Source organism: Pipistrellus hanaki (genome assembly GCF_964339955.1).
Source record: "Pipistrellus hanaki genome assembly, chromosome: 13".
Taxonomy (NCBI): domain Eukaryota; kingdom Metazoa; phylum Chordata; class Mammalia; order Chiroptera; family Vespertilionidae; genus Pipistrellus; species Pipistrellus hanaki.
In genome coordinates this window covers 34,093,125-34,120,515 of record NC_140515.1, presented here as the reverse complement: position 1 = coordinate 34,120,515, position 27,391 = coordinate 34,093,125, and the positions used below count along the sequence as shown (strand labels likewise).

The 27,391-nt window shown below is 38.2% G+C and overlaps 2 protein-coding genes across 4 annotated transcripts in view; one reads left to right on the top strand and one right to left on the bottom strand.

Moving 5' to 3' along the window:
• The window catches only part of PPP2R3A (protein phosphatase 2 regulatory subunit B''alpha), a 99,858-nt gene extending 90,334 nt beyond the window's left edge, over positions 1-9,524 (top strand). For all 3 annotated transcript variants that reach the window (XM_084901762.1, XM_084901761.1, XM_084901763.1), the window contains one exon: positions 6,698-9,524. In XM_084901762.1, coding sequence (XP_084757888.1) covers positions 6,698-6,824 — 127 coding nt within the window. In that variant the 3' untranslated portion in view covers positions 6,825-9,524. The remainder of the gene's footprint in view (positions 1-6,697) is intronic.
• A 1,333-nt stretch (positions 9,525-10,857) lies between these two features.
• MSL2 (MSL complex subunit 2) overlaps positions 10,858-27,391 on the bottom strand; it is a 29,970-nt gene continuing 13,436 nt past the window's right edge. Inside the window, exon 2 of the mRNA XM_084901784.1 lies at positions 10,858-14,726. Coding sequence (XP_084757910.1) covers positions 13,132-14,726 — 1,595 coding nt within the window. The 3' untranslated portion in view covers positions 10,858-13,131. The remainder of the gene's footprint in view (positions 14,727-27,391) is intronic.

The following is a 27,391-nucleotide window of genomic DNA, read 5'->3' as shown; positions in this document are numbered from 1 at the left end:
ACAACAGGATTATACTGAGAACTAGAGATAATGTATAAAGTATAACAGTGTCTGGCATACAAATGTTGGGGGGGGTGTGGGGGGCGGGGATAAGGGAGGGAATAGAGCTATTTGTCTTTCCTTCAGAACACCGGTTCCTCCAGGGCAAAGAACCTTTGTTTTATTCATTTTGTGATCCCAGCAACTGGCAGACGGTTAGGGATGTGGAAGCCCCTCAGCAGATGTTTACTGAGTGGCACTGGAGGCAGCAGTAATCCAGCAGCTGCCCTTCTACAAGGAAAACTGCAGGAGTTTTGATGACTTGACCCTCCAAAAACAACTTGAAATTCTCCATCTACTTTATCACCTATCAAGTCATAGGTAGCCTTGTGCCAAGTGTACTTCACAATTCAAGGCTGGTGCTTAGGTCATGTCTCCAATAACTAACCTGTTAATAACTCCAGATTTCAATGAGGCGAAAGAGTGCCAAAGGTTTCCACTGGTATGAGAATGCAGGCATTGTGATCGTTACATCCAGCACCACATGATCAAAGCATACAACAGAATTTGTATAAATTCAGCTAAGCTAATGGTCATAGGGAAAACCAGAAAGACAGGGTACCAGTTATATAAATTTTTTCAACTAAATGTATCACCTATATGAAGATAACAGGTTATGACACCAAATTTATCATTAACATTTTTAGGATTTCCGCAATAAAGTAATTAAAAATGATATAAAGCAGGCTAAAGGGTCCTCCATGTTGCTATCTTAAGAAACTGAGATCTGCAATATCAGACACAAGCCTTTCTGCCAATTTGACTAATACGTACTTGATTATTTCAGATATTTAGTTGAGGTTTTTATATTATCTTAAAAATACTTTCTTGTAAGATATTCTGGAATTTCACCAAACAGTTTTACCTTTTATTAACCTATCAGGGGTCCTCAAACTTTTTAAAGTGGGGGCCAGATCACGGTCCCTCAGAGAGCTGGAGGGCCGGACTATATGAACTACTAATTCCTACTGTAACACCTTGGCTGCGCTCACTGCCCAAAAAACCTGGCGGGCAGGATCAGACTCCCCTGGGGGCTGCATGTGGCCCGCGGGCCGTAGTTTGAAGACCCCTGACTAGATTAATGTAATTCTTTTTATTCTGAGAGTCTTCATCTAATTAGTAGAGAAATACAGGTTTGCTGCTGGGGGAAAAAAAAATGGAAAATGTAGAGGTTAAAGTCATTCGTGGTTCAGTCATCTAGAGATAACCATTATTTACACTTTGGTATATTTCTTTCTGCCATTTAATGTTACTTGCCTTTCCATCAGAACATGGGCTCCTCCAGGGCAAAGAACCTTTGTTTTATTCATTTTGTGATCCCAGCACCTGGCAGACGGTTAGGGATGTGGAAGAGCCTCGCAGATGTGTTTTCATAAACATGACTGTCAGTGCTTCAGGATACACTCAAGCAATAACTCACCCATTTCTCTTATTGGACATTTAGGAAGTTTAGAACTGTTTTCTAATTTTTAAAAGTGGATTTTTCCTTTATATTAAAGGTAGACTACATAGAATTACTCTTTGTAAGACTTCCACATTTACTTCCATTAATACTGGAAAATAAGGTGCTATAGGCAAAGAAGGCCAGCCAAAAACCCACCAGAGCAATCTTCCAGAATGTAGCTAGTGAAAGTCAAGTCTGGAGCAGGGGTTGTATGGAGCCTGACTGTCCTCAGTGAAGTGGGAGAATTCAGCAGAGGAGCAGGGATACTGGGGGCAGAGGAGGAAGGTGAAAGCATTTTATGTGTATATTTGGCCTGGGAAGAGAAAAAGAAGGAATAACAAATTAATATGCCAAAGTAGAATAGTTCTGAATCATTTTTTCATAATGTTCAGTAAATAGCCTTTATATGAACCCTAAGTTCTTAATATGTTTTCATTTTTTCTGCATTCAACAAGTCAAAGCCCAATTTTAATTTATTTCAGTAGATATTCACTGGTACCCACTCTAGGCCAGGCAGTGGTTTATAACAGAAATGAATGAAACCCAATCACTCCCTTCAAGTTCATAATTAGATCATATTTAAACTTGCATTTGACTGTCTACATTCAAAATAAAAAGAGGGTGAACCTGGGAACCATAAGAGATCCTCAGCTATCAAAAATGAAGTGATATCAACTTTCTAAGGCAGGAAAATGAGTGGTACACATTAGGAAACTTTAACAAGAGTTAAAATAAAAAATTCCCTAGTCATTGAAAGGGGCAGCAGGGAAATTCATTAACCAAATATCCAACTTGCCAAGTATTTCCGCTAATCCACCTTAAATCAGTGACTGTTTTTAATTTAAAAGTATAAGGTAAAATTCATCTACTATTTCTAAAGCATTATAGACTCCATGTTAGAGATCTACTTAAAATTGTATTCTATGCTTATAGCTACCGTGTTTGATTTCCTCAGACAAGCCCTAACTCAACTATCCTATCTCTTTGCCCCTGTAAAGAACCAGAATCCCAAAATTAGAATCAAACTATAACTCTTAGACAATAACTGGACTGCATACAAATCCTATGTCAGACCACATAGAGCCAGTCATTATTTCTGCTCTTTCCAGCTGTTATGTTTTCCCAGAAAATTGCTCATCTGAAAGGGAAAACTTTGAAAAACAGGTTTCTAAATGCACTTATTGCTAGCAAAAAATTACAAGTATGAACCATTGTTTTCCCTTATGTTAACAATACTATATTTATACTAAGTTAAAGAATTTGTGCTGAATATGACAACTAGGATTTCCAGTGAACTATTGTGAAGCCTGTGAATTCTTTATTCTTTTTAATGCTTTACTCATTAAAAATGATTAAATTAACAGAATACTTCATAAAGTTATCTTAATTGGAACTTGGAGGAATCCCAGTGACCTACCAATAAACCTGAAAGAGGTCATTTAGCAGGAAACTAACTCTCTCCCCCAAGAATTCCTGGGGAGCAGGATAAAGATTAAGGCTCTTCTAGTTCTGACTTTAGTGACTTCAAGATCACCTCTGCACCGTCACCATTTTATGACTCTAGGCTTCTCCAACAACTTGACATATTTCATAAGAGCATTAGGACATCACAATTCATTCAACAATTTATTTTAAGCCGCCAGTGCCAGGAATTGCACTATAGCCCAAGGAAATTGATGAGTTACAAAATGCACACTTTACAGTCCAGTGGTGAAGACAGCTATTTGATTATACAGTTATGAATGAAACAGATAGGGTGAAACAACCATGGAAAGGGTGCTGAGGGAAGAATTTCAGAGGAGATGATGAGAAAGTTAAACAGTTGTGCAAAAAACAGGGAGCATAAATGTCCTAGGCAGAGGGAAAAAGATATACAGTGGCTCTGAGGCAAGACACAAACTGTATTAAGAACACTTTAATAGGCCAGTGTTGCTGAGGTATAGTGAGCAACAGAAGGAAATGTGGCTGGAAAAATTAGGGGAACTACTGAAAGAGCTTAACAAGGACTAATGTAAACCCCTTACATATTTTGAAAATTACTCTGCTAGATTGGTAGAGGTGCAAGAATAGAATCAGGGAAACAAATATGGAAGCCATTACAGGTATCTAAATAATGGTGTAGCTCAGGTACTGGGAATCAGGGATAATAAAACTCAGATTTTAAAATTAGCACAAGTAAACCAAAGAGGGGAAGGCACTGCAGGACACTGAAAAACATGCACGGTAGCATTAGGTCCCAGACCATAACCCATTCTGACAGAGTAAATAGCCTAATATGGCTGTAGCAAAAGATTTATGGCAAGTGTGAAAGCCGGAAGACTATTATTAGAAAACTATTGCAGTAATCCAAGTTTGAAAGTATAGTGCCCTGAAAAAAACCAATGATAATGGAGAAGAAAAGGCAGGACTATATCTGTGTGATATTGAAAGTGGTAGGAAAGATTGACTGGATTTGAAGAAGGGAGGAGACAGAAAGAGCGAAGAGGAATTTGGGATGACTAGGTTTCTGGCTTGGAGTGGGTAGGAGTGTAAGAAGGATTAAGTTCAGGTTTGTATAAGCTCTCATACCAGAAGAGACATACATGGTGGTTTCCAGCTTACGAAGAGGCTGAGGCTGGACATGTACATTTAGAAGCCATAGGTGAACAAGCCATGACAAAGGCTGATTATCAGAAAGTATTTAGAAGGAAAAAAGCTTAGTCCAGAACCTGAGATGCACTGACACTGAAGGCGCAAGTTAGTTCAGGGTTTATCAACAGCAGCACTGATGTTTTAAGCTGAGTAATTCTGTTCTGAGGCATCTGGCACATTGTAAGATGTTTAGCAGCATCCCTGGCCTCTTCCCACTAGATGCCAGTAGGATCACCCCATTGTGACAATCAGATATCTCCAGATATTGCCAAATGTCCCCTGAGGGTGAGGGGAGGGAACCACTCCCAGTTGAGAACCACTGAGTTAGAGTAAGAGGAGTCTCCAGGACACTAACAATAGGTTCTGAATGAGCTCTCTCAATCCATGAGATTCCTCCCATGTTGCTGTGCTAGTACTGCTCTTGGTGCCTTGAAAATGCAAAAGAAATGGTAACATTCCAGTATAACCAACCTTCAGGGCATTGGAATATCTCCATGTGCTACACTGGATCAGATCCATTGCTAGAACCCAGCCCGTGTGGCTCAGTGTTTGATTGCCGACCCATGAACCAGGAGGTCATGGTTTGATTCCCTGTCAGGACACATGCCCAGTTTGCAGGCTCAACCCTAGTAGGCAGCCAATCGATGATTCTCTCTCATCTTTGATGTTTCTATCCCACTCTCTTCCTCTCTGAAATCAATAAAAAATATTTAAAAATACATAATCCATTGATAGAAATCACATTTTTGGTATGAGGCTATAGTGGGGAGAAGTAGGTATTTTTATAAAACTTTTATTCATGAATGACATACACAAAAAATTTGTGACCCTGCCCTCAATATAGGATTGTGCCACCATCCTAGCACTTCTGAATCTTTAGAATAATACTTGATATTTTCCAAGAACTTATAATTTATAGGCCCTCTCACCCAATCTTCACTCAGATCTTATGATAGATAGGAACTGCTGTTATTTCATTAACTGAGGAAACTGATGCAGAGGGGTTAAGCAACATACCCAAAAGTCACAGTAAGTGTTCAAACTAAAATTGGAACCTCCAAAGTCCATGCTCTAAAGCTAAACCACTTAGCCACTATTACAGATGGCCTCCATTTGACCGTAAGGCAGGCATTGCTTCAGTCTTTTTCACCATTTGTATTTCTAGCACTTGGCTCATGTTTAGCAACAGGAGCTCAAATATTTACTTGAATGAGCCTCAGGTCAGACTCAACTCTTACTCCCAAATCTGCACTGAGGTGTTTAAGAAATTAAGAGCTCACAGACAGCAGCAGCCACAGGTCTAACACTGCATTGCTAGAATTAACTTTTGAGAATTGCATCCCCAGAAATGGAGTCTCTACCATCAACTCTACTTCACTTCCCATGTTTTTGTCCTCCTCATCCAGCATTGTGGGAAGTGAGGAGGGGTGGAAACAAATTAAGTATGTAATGGAGTATTTTTGCAATATGACCAAGTTGTAAATAATTTTTAAAAATAACTTTTGATAGGATCAAAAACCAATACTCAGGGAGTTTTCCAAAGATCAAATAGCATTTTTTTTTTTCTTAAGCCTTTTCAAAAATTTTTTAGGAAGTTGAGCAGGTGCCACCTAAGGGGGTATACCTGCCTCCGCATATTTTCCCTCATTAGTCAGCCTTAGTACTTTTTTTTTTTTTTTTTTTAAACAGAAGGGCTATATTAAGTACAGAAATTTCTGCACAAATGTTATGAAAAGTCCATGCAGAGAGTAAAAGCCAGTTATGCCAAGTACTATGAGACTTTGCTCATTGATCATGTGTATTTTTCACCTGAAAATATTTATCAATTTAATGGTTCGAGCAGCCATTACCGCCAAGAGAGAAAATATTTGTCATAACTGCCTAAAGCCACCCTCAGGGGTAGCCTGGGGGATATGGAAAAGGTGGGGGGGGGGTAATCACTAAAAGGGGAGTTTGCAGAGGGAATGTTATGGAGTTCTACAAAGAATGGCTTCAATCTATTCCATATACACACTTGCACAACTAATGTACTTCTTGCAAGCCATGGGAGCTATAAGCATTGTGAGTTAAGAAAATTTCCTACTCTGCATGGAAAGCATTCATGTAAAGCTCAGACTTCATGGACCTCAGACTTTCCCTAACCTAGCTGGACAGAACACTCATTCCTACCAAGGCTCCTAAGGAAACCTTTTTTTATTTTTTTTTCTTTAATCCTCACACAAGGATATGTTATTTTTTGAGAGGAGAAAAACATCCATCAGTTGGATCTCCAACTGAGGATTGAACCCACAACCTAGGTATCTGCCCTGTGAATTGAATCTACAACTGATATATGGGATGATACTCCAACTGAGCCACACAATCAGGGTGAGAAACCTTGATACAGCACATTTTCAACAAATTCTAACATGAACTTGGGCTTTAAAGACCGTATTTTCTGTTCTAGAACATTGTCTTCACCAGGGTTGAAGTTGTTTATAGTTGCTATTTAACAGCTTTTACAAGCTGGTCCTCAGTCTCTAGTTTACAATACTGACTTCTACCCACTTTCTTTAAAAATACCACTTTTGCTGTTTCTTTCAGTTCTTTTGAAGATTATGAAACAGAGGAACCTGCCTCTCCCTCTGAAATTGGAAACACAGGCAATAAAATAGCAACCTCAAGCCTTTCAGAGAAATGTGGAAAGCTTCAGTCAGTGGATGAAGAATAGCTGCCAATATCTATAATGAAAAGGAGATATGTATTTTAAATGCTTTTTTTTTTTCCTTGTGAAGAGATGCTTTCGTTTGCAAACTGCTTTTTAAAGGCTTTGATTTCTGCAAGTGTGTATCGGCACTGGGAACTGTAAAACATTTTTAAGCAATAGGTCTGAATATATACACTCAATTTGGAAGACTCCTCCAGTTTGCCTCAAACCTCTTACAGAGATTTCCTTATAAGCAATTACGATGATATACATCACCTTCCAAAGTCTGTGAACCAGCACTCTTCACCCTGAATGTACCAAGGATCTCTTGGGGACAGTGTCAAGCACAGTTCTCTGCACAAAGGAAGGAAGGAGTTGCATCTATTGTCCAGCATCCCTGAGGCCCCTCAGAGTTCCTGTGGAGCCCAGAAGAAACTTTCACTTGCAGAAAACTTGAGTCAAAAAATTCTGGAACTTGAAAAAGCATTAAGGGCTTCCAGAACTGAATTAGCCCTGGTAATAAAAGCACTGCCAAAACATCTCAGAGACTTCCTTTAATTATGTGTGTACTGGAGTTCAAAGACCTTGAACTTACTTGGTTTAATGTATTATTTCACAATGATCTGCCAAACTGCTAGTCACTTTACATCCTCAGGTATTGTAACCACTGGGCCTTCCAACTTCGCTGGCAAGCTCTGAATAATACCTTCCCCATCTTGACTGTGGGTCTTAAGTAAAATCTATAGAAAAAAACTTCTTACATAAAAATGAGTACAGAATTTGACTCATACTTGAAGAAAAAAAAAGTTTCCTCTTAACTCATCCACTATTTGTAGAAAATTGAATGATTACTCTCTAAATTAGCTTACACCCCATCTACACTTCCTATCAAAAGGCCTTCTTGAAGACTTAATGATATATGAAAACTCTTAACTAGACATATTCCGTTCATGATTTAATTTCAGACTAACACAGTAAAGCCTCAATCTAAACATTATTCCTTCATGTTGAAACTACTATTCCAAATATTTCATCCACTTCAATATTTATCACAGAAATAGAGGAAAACAGTGATGCCACCCAAAAAAGAAAGCTATTTCATGAACTATAGTGGTCAGATGTTTTCATTATGAAAATCAACATTTTTGAGCAAGTCAGGATGCAGCCAAATCCTGTGATAACCTTGAAGATAAAATTAAAAATAAACTATAAAAAGGATGGAAATTTCAGACAGTGTAAGTAAAAGAAACAAACAAAAAAAACACCCCAAACTTTTTAAATATTCATCTCTGTGAAAGTCATTAACTTTTCTCCTATTATTTTTTGTTTTAACCCAAAGTCCTTAATGTCAAAATATCTTTCCTTCTCACCTCAACCTGGTGTTAAGGCTAAATAATGAAATAAACATTTGAGTTGTGGTAAACAAAAAGTGGAGAAAAGGAAAATTAGGAAGCATACTATCAACTGGTGTAATAGCAATCCTTGTCAATATACTGTTTCCTGTTATTTTATCTCCATGATCAGAACTGATCTTCCATTTAACTATTAAGAGAACATGGTAACAATTAAAACCTAGTATCTAATAATTCACTAAGAAGTAAAAGCTTAGCCCTGACCGGTTTGACTCAGTGGATAGAGCATCAGCCTGCGGACTGAAAGGTCCCAGATCCTGGTTAAGGGCATATACCTTGGTTGCGGGCACATCACCAGTAGGGGGTGTGCAGGAGGCGGCTGATCGATGTTTCTCTCTCATCGATGTTTCTAACTCTATTCATCTCCTTCTCTGTAAAAAAAAAAAAAAAAAGCAATAATATATATTAAAAAAAATAAGCAAAAGCTTAAAAGTGACTATTTGGAGGAAACGCTATATGCAATAACCTAAACATACTGATAAGTAGGATTAAAAATATTTATGTGACACATAAAATTTATCATCTATCCTTTACCAGGAAAGCAATTACTTTTTTTTTTAGAAGCCAGAAAATTTAAAGGTTTTATTATCCATAATGACCTAAATTATTTCTAAGACTCAGCAAAAAGTAAAAATAAATCCCAATTTCCATATATTTGATTTTTTTTTTTTAACTTGGCTTTACATTTTTCCCTTGTTTCTTACTAAAGTCCTCATCCTTTCACTTTGGTCATTATTTGATTTCAAAAAGTCTGTAATTATAAAAGCAAGCTACCAATATCATTCCATCTAAGATAAGACTATTTTAATTTAGGTTACCCGAAGTATCACATTTTCAGACATAAGAATGTGTTTCACTGTACTCCTTTCTTAGAGTTGAATAGAAGAAATGTGAATTTGAGAAACTAAGATAGTATATATTTGATTTTCTGATTAAAGATCATGCTGCATATAATCATTACTGCCCAACTGAAAATTTCAAGTTACATTATCTCAGTCTCCATGATAAAAGTTTCAATTGAGGTTTATCATAATCCTAATGCTAGTCAATGAAAAAATGAGTTTCTTAGCATAACATGTTACCAAAGTAATCAAACTAATAAAATTCTATGTATTTTCCCTGCACCTTATCTATGTCATTGTATACTGTTCAAAGTGTTTATAAAACTCTATACTGATTAAATGAGGAAAGTCTTTTGCTCAACTTTTGGAAATGTTAAGGTGTGTTTGGATAGAGAAGTCTGCATGGCTTTTGTTTTATTTTTCCCTTTTTCAAAAACTAAATAAAGACAAGTTGTCAAATATGAATCCCACTCACTAAGATAATCACTACACGCTTGTACTTTTAATCACACTTGACTTCATTTTTATGTCTGAGTAACATTGCAAACAAGCTTGAGTTTCAAAGAGAATAACTTTTTTGAGTCCCCTGAGAAGCGATAAAGATCTGTAAAGATAACACCTCAAAATGAGAAGTGATTTCCTCTGAGGGACCGGAAGGAACAGGGTTTGGGGATGAGAGTTTCACAGGGATCAAAGAGAACTTTAGTCTTATATATAATACATTCTTTTTAAAAGAATACATAATTGATTATTTAGGTACCTAAAAATATTTTTTTTAAAGGAGGGAGAATCCGGCCTGTGTTGCTCAGCTGTTGAGTGTAGACCCAGGAACCAAACAAAAGGCAGCTCCCGGATTATAGGCTTGATCCCCAGGGGGGGGATACAGAAGGCAGCCAATCAATGATTCTCTCTCAGTTGTCTCTCTTCCTCTCTGAAATTATTTATGTATACACACACACACACACACACTTTTTTAAAACATTATTAAAGGGAGGGAGAAAAGTTTAAATACCATCCAAGTGTTAGATTCCGATAACCATAATTTGAATTTAGTATTTTTTTTTTAAATAAATTTTTATTGATTTTTCACAGAGAGGAGGAGAGAGGGATAGAGAGTTAGAAACATCAATGAGAGAGAATCATCGATTAGCTGCCTCTTGCACACCCCCTACTGGGGATGTGCCCGCAACCACAGTACATGCCCTTGACTGGAATCGAACCCGGGACCTTTCAGTCCGCAGGCCGACGCTCTACCACTGAGCCAAACCGGTCCCGGCTGAATTTAGTATTTTTTAAAGCATTTTATATTTGTTACCTATGATATGGAGAAGGAAATTTTATTTTTCTTATGTTGTAAAACTTACTTTTCTCCCACAAGGTCACTGCAGAGTTGTTTTAAGCAAACTAAAACAGTAAAATAAAAGGAATCCTTACCTTTACACCTGAGCATGAAAATGTACACTTAATGAAACTTAACAAAGGGATAAACTCTCAGTTCTAAAATTTTCATAACCTAAGATGAAAGATCATTTGATCATTTGTGTTAATAACAAAGACTCAAAAGAACAAGTGAAAACATGTCATATTAAATGCTGTTATTATTTTGGTAGTATCAAATCCTGAAGAAGTAAATCCAGTTACTTCAGTAGTAATTTCTTAATCATCCCTAGTTAACCATAACTCATGGTATAAAGGAAAACAATGTAAAAATCAAGGCACTGTTTCAATTACTTCCCCAAATGTATATAATATAGGCCATTCAGAGCATGGAATCCCAAACTTTTCAGTATTCTACAACATAGAATTAGAAAACTAACATTTATTGATAGATTTAAGGTGTAATACAGGTTTCCAAAATGTGGCAGTGTGAATACCAGCATAAAAAAGAGAAACTTGTGCTAAAAACAACCTGAATTCATCATTGGCAATATTACATAACAATCAAGGCCCTCACATACTAATGTCTCCCATTTTTTCTATATTGCCAACCTCCCATGCATCAAAAAACATAAAACTAAGATTATCAAACTTGGGAAACAATAAGGTACTCTATGACTTTTAAGATCATAATATTAGGAAGGGTGGGAGATTTGCAAAATATATCCTAATCATCCATGTGGTACAATCTCATTTCTAGTCAATTTTGCAGTGATCATTAATGAATAAAGAACAGATTTACAAGTTTATATATATAGCAGGGCATCTGGAATCAACACAAAACTGTTACATACTTTAAGCAAATACATGTTTCATGAGACACTGCTAACACTTAAGAGGAATTAAATAAAATTCCAAAACTTGGAAAGCAAATAAAGACAAGACAACTAAGAAGCATTTTTCCACCATTTACTCTTGTTATCAAAAATAGTTCAACTCTTCTTGCAAAACAAAACAAAATAGTACATACTGGACACATACATCACATTTTTCTTCCTATGGCTTTAGCCCACCCCCACCCCACCAAGAGACAAAAAAAAAAAAAAAAAAAAAAAAAAAAGCCCAACAAGAAAAACAACTCTACCTGACCACATTCACAGAAAATGACACCAAGATACACTACAAAACAGAAGGAGGTGTCATCTGCTCTGTGTCCAAGGTTTCTTCTCCATGTCTTGTCCTAGGTGAGTAACCATCATTTGAACATGCTGTGTGCCAAATCAAAACATAACTTCAGCATATGTCAGATCTCACGAGAGATGGTGAACGTAAAAATTGTAAGTTTTCCAGCAGTATTTTTCTTTAAGCACTGTCAAAGCAGCAACTCTTCTTTTAAATCATAAGGTCGTTTCTTTACAACCTAGTCAGTCCTTGTTTTATTTGGGCTGTGCTCTTTCAAGCAACTGACCAGACTTCCCTTCAACAGAATGTTTGTGACTTACTTGTCTTCCCCATAAAAATTAAAGGGAAGAAGTGCATTTAAACTGAAACATAGTTTGTGCTTTACATGCAAAAGAGCATTCTAAAGAAAACCATCCTAGCTTCAAACCTACCTAAATGCGGAGGCTTCATTAAAAAAGGCATTTTTATTAGGCCTCTATATGGAAGCCTTCATAACAAATAGCACCCAAAAAAAAAAAAAAAAAAAAGCGTATTAAAATAGTCTGTGGCAAACTATTCAAGGAAACAAAAAAATCAAAGTGACCAATAGCATAAGTATAATGCAAAAATCTGGAGACATTTGGGGGCATTATTCCAAAATTATTTTAAATACATCCCAATTTCTAAATAAAGCTTTTATATATTTTTAATTGTCACATACTATAGTTTAAACTCAATCAGCTTCAGAATAAAACTGCTCTTCTCCACTTCATTTATCTAATTAGAACAATGTGCACAGTGAAGAAAGGATCAAGAATTTTTTCCCTAGAAATAAGTCAGACGTCACTAAAAAAGCTCAACTCAGAAAAGTTCGGTAGCATAAATAACTAAAAATGGGCAGTCTGACAGAATTTCAGTTTGTTCACCTTTAAAAGACAGATTTCTTCAACATTCTAATGAGGGGCAAATTTTCTTTCATAATACTGCTGATTTAAGAACTGCTACATACACCAGTAGCCAATTTTCATGATCAGAAATGGTATTGTCAGCATATAGATTGAGCTGGACACATGAGCTTTTCAACAGGAGAAACATCAATGGCATCTGAAGATGGCAAGCACTGAGTCTCCTGAACAAACAATGGCTACATTTCACAGAAACTTAGCACAATCTTTATGGACTGACTAGATACCACTTCCTTACATTTAATCATAAACTTTGATTACGCACAAAGCATGACCATAAATAATGAGGTTAATGTTATCTTCCTTGCCAAAGTTCATTTTGTATAAATCAGTTGCATCAGCATTTGTTCTCAAACTATGAGGTTCTGTAAGAACTAAGGACATATAGTTGTAGGGTTACTCCTCCGTTATCTGCAAACTATTTCCCCGACACTAACACATATAACTTAGCAATGAAAACACTTGATACAAGTGATCTATATGCAGGAGCTCCGGCAAGTTAAACCAACAAAACCATAGCTGCCTTAAACTGTAGCTATTTCCCTACCAGAGGTAGGTTTAAAGACCCACTGATTTAACAGTCGAATCTCATGTCTATAGCTTCATCCAAACTTTTATCATCATGCGTACTGGCAGCTAAAAACGTCGTTACTGGGGACCCTGTGACATTAATTACACTGGTGCTGGTACTAGCATTGCGCACAGCAATGCTAGTCACATTAATGCCCAAAGTGAGCCTGGTCTGCTCCAAGGCCTTTTCTGGCACAGCAAATGCCTCCAACTTCTTCTCCCCGTTGGCCATATAGGAGTTTTGGCAGCCACGACATATACAATCTAAGCAGGCTTTGCGGTTAGAGTAGCAAGGGCAGCGTTGGCCGCGGCATGTAAGAACACTTGGATTTTGAGTAGCACGCCCACATTTACACCCTTTCTTTTCCTGGGGTTTTTTACACACAGTCTTGGTAGGACTTCCTGGCATAAAATGATGACTAGGAATCTTTTCCTTTACTGTCTTGTCTTTTTTAAGAATACCTGGCTTGGTTTTAGAGTGAGATTTCTTGGATCCATGGTCATGACTCTTTTTCATGCTTTTAGTAGATAAAAGTACAGTTTTGCTGATTTTAGGTGTTGTGCCTCCATTGGGTACAGTTGCTATAGGCTGAAGAGAAATTTTGCTCTCCCGTTTCACTGTCACAGGAGCAGATGCCCCCAATGTTGGGCCTCGGATAATGGTAGAAATTGGAAGTGGCTGAACTTTCTCACTGTCGCTTTCTGATCTGGATCGTTTTCTATTCAATTTTGCTACTTTTGGAGTTGCTGCTGTACATGATAACCCATGAAGTGCAGGACTGGTGGACATAAAAACATTATGGCTAAGAGACTGGGAAGAAAGCTGCAGAAAAGGTCCATTGGATACACTGGATACTTCCAAGTTGGGCTGCAAATTAGGGCAACAAACCTCTGTATTTGAAACAGTTTCTAGGCTGCGGAGTACTTCCTCAACACTCAGTAACAGAGAGTCACCAGGTTTTATATCTTCACTGAAACTGCAGATATCAATGCCCGTGGAGCATAAGTCAGTGGCTACCGTGTCACAGACAGGTGGCAAGCTGTCAGACAGATCTTCAGTTTTTATGTCAACAGTGTTACATACATCAATCGTATTTGAATGTTCGGGTGAAGGAATATTTATACCAAATCTATCTATTGAAAGCCCATTATAAATAGGCAAACCATTGATAACAGAACTGCCAATAGCAATGCTGAGGGTACTTTCAGATATTGGAGATAAACTAGGTTGAGGATCAGTTGTGGGTTCTGAGGTCGAAGGTAAAGGGGAATGTGTCAAAGGCAAAGTAAAGGATGAATCTGAGGGTTTTTCTGTCTCCTCACAAAGCAATGATCCATCATTAAGCAAAGCCAAAATATCAGAAGAACCGTCGACTGCTTCTATTATATCCCGTGCCAATGTAGTCTGTGTTATATATTCACATAGTTTTTTGTAGCAGTTCACTAGGATGCTTAACTGCTTGTTTTCCTCAAACTGCTCATAGTCTTTGCACCAACTACATGAAGGTTTCATCATCATTTTCTTGCCTTTACAAGTTTTGCAGACATAGTGTTGGCAGGTAGAGTTGGTGGGTGCAATAGGATCTTGTAGCAAATGTCCTAAGAGGGGGAAGGAAAGCATAGATTTTAGTAAAATAAATTTACAATTTCATATACTGAATAAGATGATATTTTTAAGCAAGCTATTAAAATTGAGACTGGTTAAACTCACCAACCAGACCAGATAACAAAAAATACAGAGTGGGGTAAAAGTAGTTCTGCATATACCAGAGTTTATTTTTGTATTATTTATTATTGTATAAATTTCCATAGAAAAACTGTAAACCTACTTTTGCCTATCTTGTATATCTTCTAGGAAATGAAAAGTAGCTAACTTTACTTTCATGCCATATTCCCTATTCCTTTATATCAAACCAGAATCTTCCCCAAACAGTATGTTTTGGTCCACTTATACTTTTCAGTTGTTATAAAGAGATAAAGATCAGCCACCAATAGCACAAATTAGGCTCAAAATCCTTATACCTCAACCTAATAATGCTACATGATAATACAATATATTGAGTAAAATCATGTTACTTATTTATATTTTTAGTGATTTTAGAGAGATGAAGGAAGAGAGACTTACTATCCCACTTATTTATACAGTTGTTGGTTAATTCTTATATGTGCCCTGATCAGGGATCAACCCACAACCTTTGATGTATCATTACAACACTCTAACCAACTGAGCTACCCAGCCAGGACCCATATTGTTTATTTTGTGTTAGACAATGAGAAAAAGATATGAGCAAAAGAGACATCCCCACCCCCGCCCTCATTAAACATAGTTTGAAGATACTAATCAATTAATACAAAGGCATCTTCACAGAAAGATATAATTTCAACACATTTTATTACATACATACTAATCATAAATTAAGAAAACAAAAATGTATTTATGATGAAAAAGAATGACGTCCATTTATTAAAAGCAAAAAAGGAGTAGTACTACACTCAAATTTTCCTACAGAAAATAAAAATACAATAACAATGAAAAACATTTAAATGTATTAAAAGGGGGAGAAAACGCAAAATACTTGGTTAAATTCTTCTGACAAAATACAAAATGACCACGGTCATAAACCACAAGTAACCTAGGTACACGAATATAATATAAAAGTAAAAGTGATCCCCCAGACTTGCTATCACTCCAAATTGCAAATGGCCTATTTATGAGCCAGGAAGGGAAGAACAACTATTATAGATCAGGGGTCATTATTTCCACACTTACTCCCCTCAAAATAGTAACTGCTCCTTGGTTCCCAATTCAGGACAAATGGCTAGTAATTAACTCACAGCAGCACCTGTTTTCTCATACACGTTACATAATTTAAGACTAGAGTATAAAAAAGAAAGTTCTTCCAGCTATAGCCAAGGGCAATCAGCAAGTCCTCTAACTAGAAGCAACTAGAAACCTGAAAATTTTTGACAAAAAATCATTTTCACAGCCAAAGACATAAAACCATCTGAGAACCATTTATGTTAGAAAAACTACTGGATTTCAAGTAAGGACAGTAGGAATCTTTGGTGTTCGTGTCTGGAGCTACCAATTCTCCCCTGCCACCCAGCTCCATCAGTGTTACTGTAGGGGGGCTTGGACGCAGCTGTGAGGGCATTTAGGGCAGCAAGTGATGAACAGGCCCAGAGGCATTATCATTGGAGGTGACTTCTCAGAGGCTGGCCAGTGGGGAGGGCAAACATTTCAGCTCTTACAAATCTGAAGATGCACAAGCCCAGGTTACAGAGAGGCTTCATATAAGTTGGCATTTCCCACAACTTTATCTATAAATTCAATCAATTATAAGAATGCCAGATGGCTATTTTAAAAAAGAATTGACAGCTTCTAAAATCCATATGGAATCAAAAAGGACCTATGGTAGCCAAAACAATTTTGAAAAAGAACAAAAAGTTGGAGGACTTAAACTACCAAATTTCCATAAAGCCACAAACATCAAGATAATGTGGTAATGGCAAAAGGACAGGCATATAAATCAATGGAACAGACCAGAGAGTCCAAATCAGTTGGCATTTGTGGTAAATTGATTTGTGTGACAAGAGTGCCCAGATATGGTGGAGGAGAGCAAGGGGGGGGGGGGGGACGGACACATTTGTAATAATATGAATAAAAATTTATTAAAAAAATAAAAGGAGAGTAGGTAAAAAAAAATAATAATAATAATAAAATAAATTCCCAAGGGAAAAAAAAAGAGTAGACTTTGGAGTCTTATAAACCTGGGTCCCACACTGCCTTCTTCATCTAGTATTGGGTGTCTTTAAACAGGTCCCTGGACTTCTCAGAAGCCATCTGTAAATGGCAGAAACAATGCCAACCTCATAGGAGAATTGTGAGGACTGAATGAATTCATTTATTTAAAACTCAGCACAGGGCCTGGCACTCCCAACCTAATAGTCCTTAAACTGGAAACACTGCCACCCCATTGGTGCAGTGTGGTATAGCTCAGCCTTTAGAAAAAAACTTGACTCTGGAATGCCCTGTTTGTTATTATAAATCATTAAACTTTTCACTAATGTAAAAAAAAAAAAAAAAGAGTGCCCAGATAACTCAATAGAGAAAAGGGAATATTTTCGACATAATGTATAGGGCAATTTGATATCTAATTTCAAAAACAAAACAAAACCCATGAGTCCTTGCCCCACGACATACACATATATTAACTCAAAATGGACCATAGATACCTAAATGTATAAGCAAACCTCCCAGAAGAAAACTCAGAAAAATTTGGCAAAGTGTTAGATGTGACATCAAATGCACAATCCACAAAAAGGAAAAAAACTGTAAAATTGATTTCCACAAAATTTAAATGTGCTTCAAAAGATACTATTAAGAAAATGAAAAGATAATCTACAGACTGGGGAAAAATATTTATAAATCATATATCTAATGAAGGACTTATACATGATATATTAAACTTTCAACAAATCAATTTTAAGAAAACTCAATTTTAAAAGTGAGCAAAGGACTTGAATAAACATTTCACGACAGAATACATACAAATTTCTGATAAGCACATAAAAATATGCTTAATTTATTAAGAAAAGCAAAAACCATCCTAGCCGGTTTGGCTCAGATGATAGAGCGAGCGTCAGTCAGCCTGTGGGCCAAAGGGTTCTGGGTCTGATTCCGTCAAGGGCACATACCTTGGTGGCAGGCTCCTCCCCAGCCCAGGTACTAGTAGGAGCTCATGCAGAAGGCAACCAATTGATGTGTTTCTCTCACATTGATGTTTCTCTGTCTTTCCCTCTCTCTTGCATTCCCCCTAAAAATCAATGGAAAAATATCCTCGGATGAGGATTAACAACAACAACAAATGTAAAAACTAATGGCATACTGCTATACATCTATTAGAACAGATAAATTCCAAATGACAAATAATACCAAGAGCTGGCAAAGATGTGGAGAATCTGGAACCTTTCTATATCATCAGTGTGAATGTAAAAGGGTAAATCATACTGGAAAACAAACAGTAATTTTTTAAAAATAGTTAAACATACATTTAGCATACAAACCAGCAATTCTACTCCTAAGAACCTACTCAAAGGTAAATGAAAGTATTTTTCCATTTAAAGAGATGTGACTATACATAGTAGCATTATTCATAATAGACAAAAATTAGAAATACAAAAATGTCCATCAGCTCGCAGGGGTCCTCAAACTTTTTAAAGTGGGGGCCAGATCACGGTCCCTCAGAGAGCTGGAGGGCCGGACTATATGAACTACTAATTCCTACTGTAACACCTTGGCTGCGCTCACTGCCCAAAAAACCTGGCGGGCAGGATCAGACTCCCCTGGGGGCTGCATGTGGCCCGCGGGCCGTAGTTTGAAGACCCCTGAGCTAGTGAATAGATAAACAAAATGTAGCACTCATAGAATACTGTTTAGCAATTAAAAAAACAAACTATTGGTACATGCCAAAATATGATGAACTTCAAAAGCATGCTAAGTGAAAAGAGCCCGATGCCAAATATATTATAATATCCCATTTATATAAAACTAGAGGCCTGGTGCATGAAATTTGTGCACGGGGAGAGTGTCTCTCAGCCCAGCCTGCACTTAATCTAAGGAATGGCATAGGGATATATACTAGTACACATGCACTTTAAAAAATGTTATCTGCCCTAGCTAGTGTGGCTCAAATGATTGATCATTGTTCTGTGTACCAAAAGGACCCGGGGTTCAATTCCCAGTCAGGGCACATGCCCAGGTTGCAGGTTTGGTCCCCCAGGGTATGGGAGGCAGCCAATCAATGTATTTCTCTTTCTCTCACTTCCCCTCTCAATTACTTTATCTCTAAAAAATTAATAAAGCCAGCCAAAGTGGCTCTGTGGTTGAGCACTGACCCATGAACCAAGAGGTCTCTGGTTCAATTCCTGGTCAGGGCACATGCCCAGGTTGTGGGCTTAAACCCCAGTACGGGGCATCCAGGAGGCAGCTGGTCAATGATTCTCTCTCATCATTGATGTGTCTCTCTCTCCTCCTCCTTCTTTGAAATCAATAAAAATGTGTGTGCTTTTTAAGTCAGTAAGAACATATTTTAAAACTGGGTAGGAGAAACTGAACAAAGTGAAGTGAACAGGGATAGGATTCAAGTATTACATTTTAAGGGAAATCCTTCAAAATCAAAAACAAAAGAAATAATTGTAATTTTATATCAAATTGATACAACCAGTCAGAGATAAACTTCTTTAAATAACTTTATAACACAGAATATTAACTCTAATCCTCTTCTCTCTTTTTTTGTTTTCTTTCAGTAATTACAATGTTGGTGGTAGTGCTGATAGTTACATTAAGGGGAGTTTGGGGAAACAGAAGAAGGTAAAGGGGGAATAAATGGTGATGAAAGGAGATGACTGGGTGGTGAATACACAGTACAATCCTATATAATAAACGGCTAATATGCAAATCAAGCAAACAGCTGAACTGGTCGCTATGATACGCACTAACCACCAGGGGGCAGACGCTTAACGCAGGAGCTGCCTCCTGGTAATCAGTGCGCTCCCACAGAGGGACAGCCCACTCAGCCAGAAGCCTGGCTCATGGCTGGCGAGTGCAGCTACAGTGGCAGAAGCCTCTCCCACCTCCATGGTACCACTAAGGATGTAGTCTGGCAGTTGGACATCCCCTGAGGGCTCCCAGACTGCAAGAAGGCATAGTCCGGGCTGAGGACACCCCCCCCTCCCCCAGTGCACGAATTTTGTGCACTGGGCCTCTAGTATATAGAAGTGTACATTTGAAACCATATCACCCCAAGAAATTCACTAAAAAAATAAAAAGTTAAAGAAAATCCTGAATTTCAATTGAACTAATATGAATTAATGTTTTCATCGCCATACTTCCTAGTACTATACACTGAAAAGGCTTGGAATTAAAGGACCAACTCCAGGAGCAATGAAATCAAATAATGATATTGAAATGTAATTTCCCATTCAATTGGACAGGCCTGCAGGGGAGGGCAGTTGGACATGACTAGGCCGGAAGGGGAGGGCATTTGGAGGGGACCAGGCCAGCAGGGGAAGCAGTTGGGGGTAATCTGGCTGGCAGGGGAGGGCAGTTGAGGAGGGACCAGGCCAACAGGGGAGGGAAGTTGGGGCAATCGGGCCAACAAGGGATGTTAGGCGTCAATCAAGCTGGCAGGAGAATGGTTAGGGGTGATCAGGCTGGCAGCCAGAAGCGGTTAGGGGCAATCAGGCAGGCAAACAGTTGGGAGCTAGCAGTCCAGGATTGTGAGAGGAATGTCCCCCGAGGGGACCCAGATTGGAGAGGGTGCAGGTTGGGCTGAAGGACACCCCTCCCAAATGCACAAATTTCGTGCACCAGGCCTCTAGTACAATTAATCATTTTCTTTCATGATATTATATGATTCTAATCTTTCAATATTTACCTGGACATTTCTCATAAACATGAAAAACTAGAAGATGTTAAATCTTTTAGTGTTACAAATCAAAAGAAATTTTAAAGTTCATCAGTGGTGAAAATCAGCACTTAAACTCTTAGGAGAGAGGTTAGTGTGCTGAAAGTTTATCAAGGGGCTGTAAGGAAAGGGCAGAGGAAGAACAAGTTAGGCTGGGATATAATCACAAAAAAGGCTTCAGATGACCTCATTGAGAGCTCTGAAGCTAGGTTAGGGTGGCCCTTACAGGGCTGTCCTATGTTGAGCAAGTGAGTCAGGATTTCAATGGCCTAGTCCTTGGACACAGACTACTCCTAGAAAGGGGATACGAGCTTGAGTGAGTGACTCTCTTCAGCCAAGCAAATTTCCAGGGAGGTCTGACAGCCCCAGCAACACTGCCAGTAACCAAGAAAACAAAATCTTTAGTCAATTATTAATCAATGATTCTGTTAACTGCCCAAATATGATAAATTTTGAGTAAAAAAAAAAAAAGTAATAATAATATACCTTTAAAGAAGACTTGACCCTCTATTTCTTAAAACTATAAAGCGACTAAATATCCAGGTTCTTCCCAGTTCTAAGTGATGATTGTAAAATGTTATGACAATATCTATAAAGAATGTATCAAGTCTTGCATTTGGATATCATTAATTGTTGAGGTGATACGTGTAATAGAGTTCTATTTTGTATGTTGAAAGTTCCTATAAGTTACAAAATAAAATTCAATTGCATATTTCCACTTACCCCATTTTTATGCCTTCAAATTTATCTGAAGCTGTATGTATTTATATATTCTCCCTCTCTCCCCACCTCTCATCCTATCACCACCACCACCCCGCCACACACACACACACACACACACACCTTTCTTCTTCCCTTCAAGATAAACCTCCCAACCCTCCACTGCTTTGGCTTCCATCTTCCCTCTCTAGATATCCATCTAAATGTATTTACTCTCAATTCCACTTCAAACTTTCTTTCCTATAGCAACTTCGCCTCCAGTTCAGAACCACATATATGTATACCAAAAATATCATTTCTCCTTTGATAACACAGACAACTCAAGCTCAACATGAATTTATCTCCTCTAAACCCCTGCCTAAAAACTTGTTCTACTGCAACTCTTATTCTCAGTGTATGCTGACAGTGTCATCCACTCACAAATCAGATATCTTGATACCATCCAGACTCTTCTCTGCACCCACATTGCACATCCAGTTTCCAGAGTCTCACTGCACATAACTTCTAAGTCTGTCTGTTCCACATTCAGGCTTTATCCCTATGACTGACTACTCCTGCCTCATTTACTTAGCTTAAATACTGCAAGAGTTTTCACGCTTAACTTCCTGCCTTAACTTCACCTGCTCCAATCAGCCCATCTTCCACACTACCACCTTTTGATTGTATCTTTCTTCTTTCCTAAACCCTTTATAAAGGCACAACTAAAAACTGTCAAAAACAGCCAAAACCGGTTTGGCTCAGTGGATAGAGCGTTGGTCTGAGGACTGAAAGGTCCCAGGTTCGATTCCGGTCAGGGGCATGTACATTGGTTGCGGGAACATCCCCGGTAGGGGGTGTGCAGGAGGCAGCTGGTCGATGATTCTCTCTCATCGATGTTTCTAGCTATTTATCCCTTTCCCTTCCTGTCTGTGAAAAATCAATAAAATATATTTTTAAAAATAAAAACTGTCAAAAACAAAAACCTCAGATTAAAAATGGTGGCAGAGTAAGTGGATGCTGCATGGACATGCTCACAGGAACAAACTGGTATTACAACTAAAATACAGAAAAACTTCCTGAATAATCAATGGGAAAGCTCGAAGAAGAGAACCCTGACACCCGAGGACCAAAAGTGGAGACCACATAGAGACTGTTTTTCTTGAAATATTAAAAAATAAATAATCTGACCAAACAAATAAAATCCTTCGGTCTTTAAAATCCCAAGACTTTAGGATAACATATAAGCCCTTTCAGACTCTGGCTCCCATCAAACTCCCCACCAATTATTTAGTGCCATTAAACTTTCTTCACAAACTCCATTTTCCACTGTCACCTGCCACTGACCATTCCAAAAGCATGCAATGCTTACTCATTCCTCTGTGTTTTGCTTTTCCTGGAATGTTCTTCTTCCTTCCTGGCATAGAAGGCTATTTATTCTTTAAGAATCAACTCAAATCAACTCAAGCCTTCCTTAATTCCTGCCCCTAAGTTTGTTCAAAGAGCACTATGAACATTCTCCTATGCCAGTGGTTGGCAAACTACGACTCACAAGCCACATGCAGTTCTTTGACCCCTTGAGTGTGGCTCTTCCACAAAATACCATGTGCGGGCACGCTACAGTGTGATTAAAACTTCGTGGCCCATGCGCAGAAGTCGGTTTTCGGCTCTCAGAAGAATTTCAATCGTTGAACTGTTGATATTTGGCTCTGTTGACTAATGAGTTTGCCGACAACTGTACTATCACCATTCACTTACTCAAGGCCAGAAAGTTATTTATCTCTGTATCTTTAAACCAGTGTTGGCACATATGCCAGCACTTAATACAAGTGTAAATGAATGAATCATAAAAAGCACATTAGAATTGAGAGTGACCTTGGAAAGCAACTTGTTCCATGGCATCATTTAAATCAAAAGGGACATCCATAAAATACATAGCTAGTTACTAGCACTGAGAAATAGAAGCTGAGTATTCTTTCTAGTTATCTGACACTGTTCCTAACTCTGCTATTAAGTTCACAGCATCCACTGATTTTAGCTTCTTTCCACTTATCAAACAAGTTGATTATTCAAATTAGGCCATAGCAGAAGCAATAATTAACTACAAGATTTGTAAAACCTTTCTGGGAGGAAGAAGAAACAGAAATTGGTACTGGCAATAATGATCAGTGAGTGGGGCAGGAAGAGTGAGAGGGAATGGAGGATGGATGCTCAATAGGAAATCTTTACTGCACAGGAACTGAACCTGCAAAAGGTCTGCCTGGACTCTCCACACACCCCACTTTTTAAAGTTTATCTTAAGTATTTCAATTGAGCATGTTTACTCTAGCACTGTACTATCTTCTTTGTAAAGAAAGTCCAACAAAAAGAGCCCAGCCTATTTACGAGTTAAGAATTTACAGCATCTGCCAAAACCAGTTTGGATCAGTGAATAGAGCATCGGTCTGCTGACTGAAAGGTCCCAGGTTCAATTCTGGTCAAGGGCATGTACCTTGGTTGTGGGCACATCCCTAGTAGGGAGTGTGCAGGAGGCGGCTGATCTGTTTCTCTCATTGATGTTTTGTATCCATTCAGCTACCATACATCTTTTAATTGGAGCATTGAACCCATTTACATATAGGGTTATCATTGAAAGGGGCTTATTTATAATCATTTAATTCTGTATGGCTAGGTTTCTCTCTGTTTCTTTTTCTCAGCAATCCCTTACAGCCATGATCGTCAAACTGCAGCTCACGAGCCACATGTGGCTCTTTGGCCCCTTGAGTGTGGCTCTTCCACAAAATACCATGGCCTGGGTGAGTCTATTTTGAAGAAGGGGCGTTTTAAGAAGTTTAAAAAATTTGGCTCTCAAAAAAAATTTTAATCGTTATACTTTTGATATTTGGCTCTGTTGACTAATGCATTTGCCAACCACTGCCTTATAGCAATCCCTTTAGTGTTTCTTGTAATGCTGGGGTGGTAGTGATGAACTCCTTTGCCTTTTTCTTTGTCTGGGAAGCTCTTTATTTGGCCATCTATTGTATTTTGAATGATAGCCTTGCTGGATATAGTAATCTTGGTCTCATATCCTTACTTCCCACTACCTTGAGTACTTCATGCCATTCCCTTCTGGCCTGTAGAGTTTCTGGTGAGAAATCAGGTGTCAGCCTTATGGAAGTTCCTTTGTCAGTAACAGTTTTCTTTTCTCTTGCTGCCTTTAAAATTCTCACTTTGTCTTTAATTTTTGGCATTTTAACCTGTTAACCGGGGAGTTCCCTTTTTAATTACACAACCTGTAACTGGCGTGTACTCTTTCACTAGGACGTGTCAGTACGTCACAACCGGAGGACATAATTTCATATTATTTTTTTTTAATTTATATTTAATTAAAATAAATGAAATATATATTTTTTTGTTCATTTATATATAAAGCACAAAGGAAAATACAAAATTGCAAATAGAAAAGAATACCAACAAAAAAATGGAAACATCGAATTAAAAAATTATAAATTTTACCATTATAAAGATTACAAAAATATACACCGTCCCTCTCAGGGCGCAACATATATTTCAAGGATGTATTCATATGTCCTACCCATTCCCGATATTGTTTACGTTTGACGTATTTATAGGTCCCGCTTGGTTAACAGGTTAATTATGATGTGTCTGGGTGTGGACCTGTTTGGGTTCTTGTTTGGGGTTCTCTGGCCTCCTGAACTTGGCTGTCTTTTTCCTTTACCAGGTTACCTAAGTTTTCTGCCATTACTTCTTCAAATACCTTCTCTATTCTTTTGTCCCTTTCTGCCTCTTCTGGCACACCTGCTATTCTAACCTTTTGCACTCCGCTGTCCCCTCTCAGGGGACATCGGAATTCTAGCATATCACTCGGATGTCCCCTCTCAGGGGACATTGCAGTTTATTAGTGATTACGGGGAATTGAGTTATTTCAACAGGCGTCAAACCACTTTGAGACAGGCGTCAAACCACTTATTACTGTCAAACATGCACTAATCAGCCTGCAATGCATATTGGGGAGTGTTTCAAAATTTATCATACTGTACAAAATTATAAACAATAAAATATTGGTTTTTTTGCAAATATACATTCCTCGATGTCACCCAATTCATATAAGTCCAATATCATTATAATACGTTACTTGGTTCCAAAATTATACTAAATAATACGAGGGTCTGTAAATGCACATTTCCGCCACAAAGTAGCGTTGAGAGTAGCCGGTAGCCAATGTCCAGAATGGTTCGGAGTGCAAAGGGCTAATATTGTTACGTTTCACATTGTCCCACAGCTCCCTTAAGCTGTCCTTTTGTTTTTTAATTGTTTTTCTTTTTGGTTCTCTGATTGAGTGATGTTTTAAACTGTCTTCTAATTCACTGATTTGATCCTTAGCTTCCCCTAACCTGCTATGTATTCCTTCCAATGTGTTCATTTTTTGTGTTATGTTATTCTTTATCTCAAACTGTTCTTTTTTCATAGTTACTAAATCTTTTTTCATATTGTTGAGCATTTTTACCATCATTACTCTGAACTCTGTTTCAGATAAATTTATCTCTGCTTCATTTTTCTCTTCTCTAGAGAATTCTGTAGTTCTTTCATTTGGGGGTTGTTTCTTTGTCTCCTCATTTTGCTTGTCTGGATTTGTTACTGTGTACTCTACAGCTCTCAATCTCTAGTGCAGGGCAGTGTTCTGACAAATTGGATCAGGGAAAGACTCAAAGCCTCCAGAGACCACCTGTCTACAGACTAGTACCCTATTTCCCCGAAAATAAGACAGTGTCTTATATTAATTTTTGCTCCCAAAGATGCACTAGGTCTTATTTTCAGGGAATGTCTTATTTTTCCATGAAGAAGAATACAGTACACATTTATTGTTAAATGAAAATAAAGGAAATTTATTACCTGTATACGGTACGGTAGTATGGTAGTTGTCAACACAAAACAGACAAACTGTGAATCCTACAGTATCAAGAATTTACTCACTTATTCAATGACAATCATGTCATCATCTTCTGGAACATCATCATAACAATCCAATTCCTGAATTTCCTGGTGAATTTCTTGTGACTCCATTTCTTTCAGAATCAGTGGACCAAATCTCCCATGTTTAGCAATAGCATTCTGAGACAGAGCCTAGGGGGGCCTTATTTTCGGGGGGGGATGCCTTATATTTCACTCAGAAGGAAACCTGTAAGTAGGTCTTATTTTCAGAGGATGTCTTACTTTTGGGGAAACAAGGTAGGATTCCAACTTTAATTGCCCCCAGGCAATTGTCCTCAGGTATTGCCAGAGTCTTTTTCAACAGGGTGGGACATCACTTCTGCCTAGGCCCTAGAGGCTAATTGTTTCTTTTATAATCTCTTAAGTAGCCTCAGGGCAAGGTGTTTTCCAATAGGGTGTCAACTGTTTTCTCCCCAGGCAAGGCAAATGTCTATGTGGGAAAGATGTCCTCCCTGCGTGAGGGAATGACTCGGCCCAGGAAACTTGGGGTGTCTGTCTGCCTTTTGAGCTCTATCCCTGAGTCCCCAGTCCTGGGTTCTGCGCTCACAGCTCCAGTGCACTTCTGCCAGAGCACAAGGTGGGTGGCTCCACAGGGAATTTTTGCGCACTGGCCCTTCAAGAGGGTGCCCAAACTTTTAGCTGCCACTCCTGGCAGACAGTACCCCACTGCTTTTCACAACTAGATGTTATGTGGGTAACCTCCTCAGATTTGGTGCTCTCTGCTGCAAAGCCCAGCTCGGGGATTAGATCCCAGAGTTCTCAGTGGCATACCCACCCTTCCCCAACAGCTGAGATATCTCAAAGAAAAATGAATTTTAAATGAAAAAACCCTGCTAAGAAGACAGCACCATTTTCCTTTTGAAGGGTTTCATAACCCCAGTCTGTTTTTTCTTTTTTAGATTTTTGATTGAGTAGCCCTTAGAATATATTCCTTTAAATTTCCGCACAGGTTTATTAATAGTAAACCAAAAAGCAAATACATGCCTCAATAAATCAACAGATCCAAATGACAAATTAAGGTTTCAAAGAAATTAGTAGTTCTCTAAATATTTAAGCAGCTATGCCCCATACCACCATAATGCCCTGATCACCTGGATTCCAAAACCA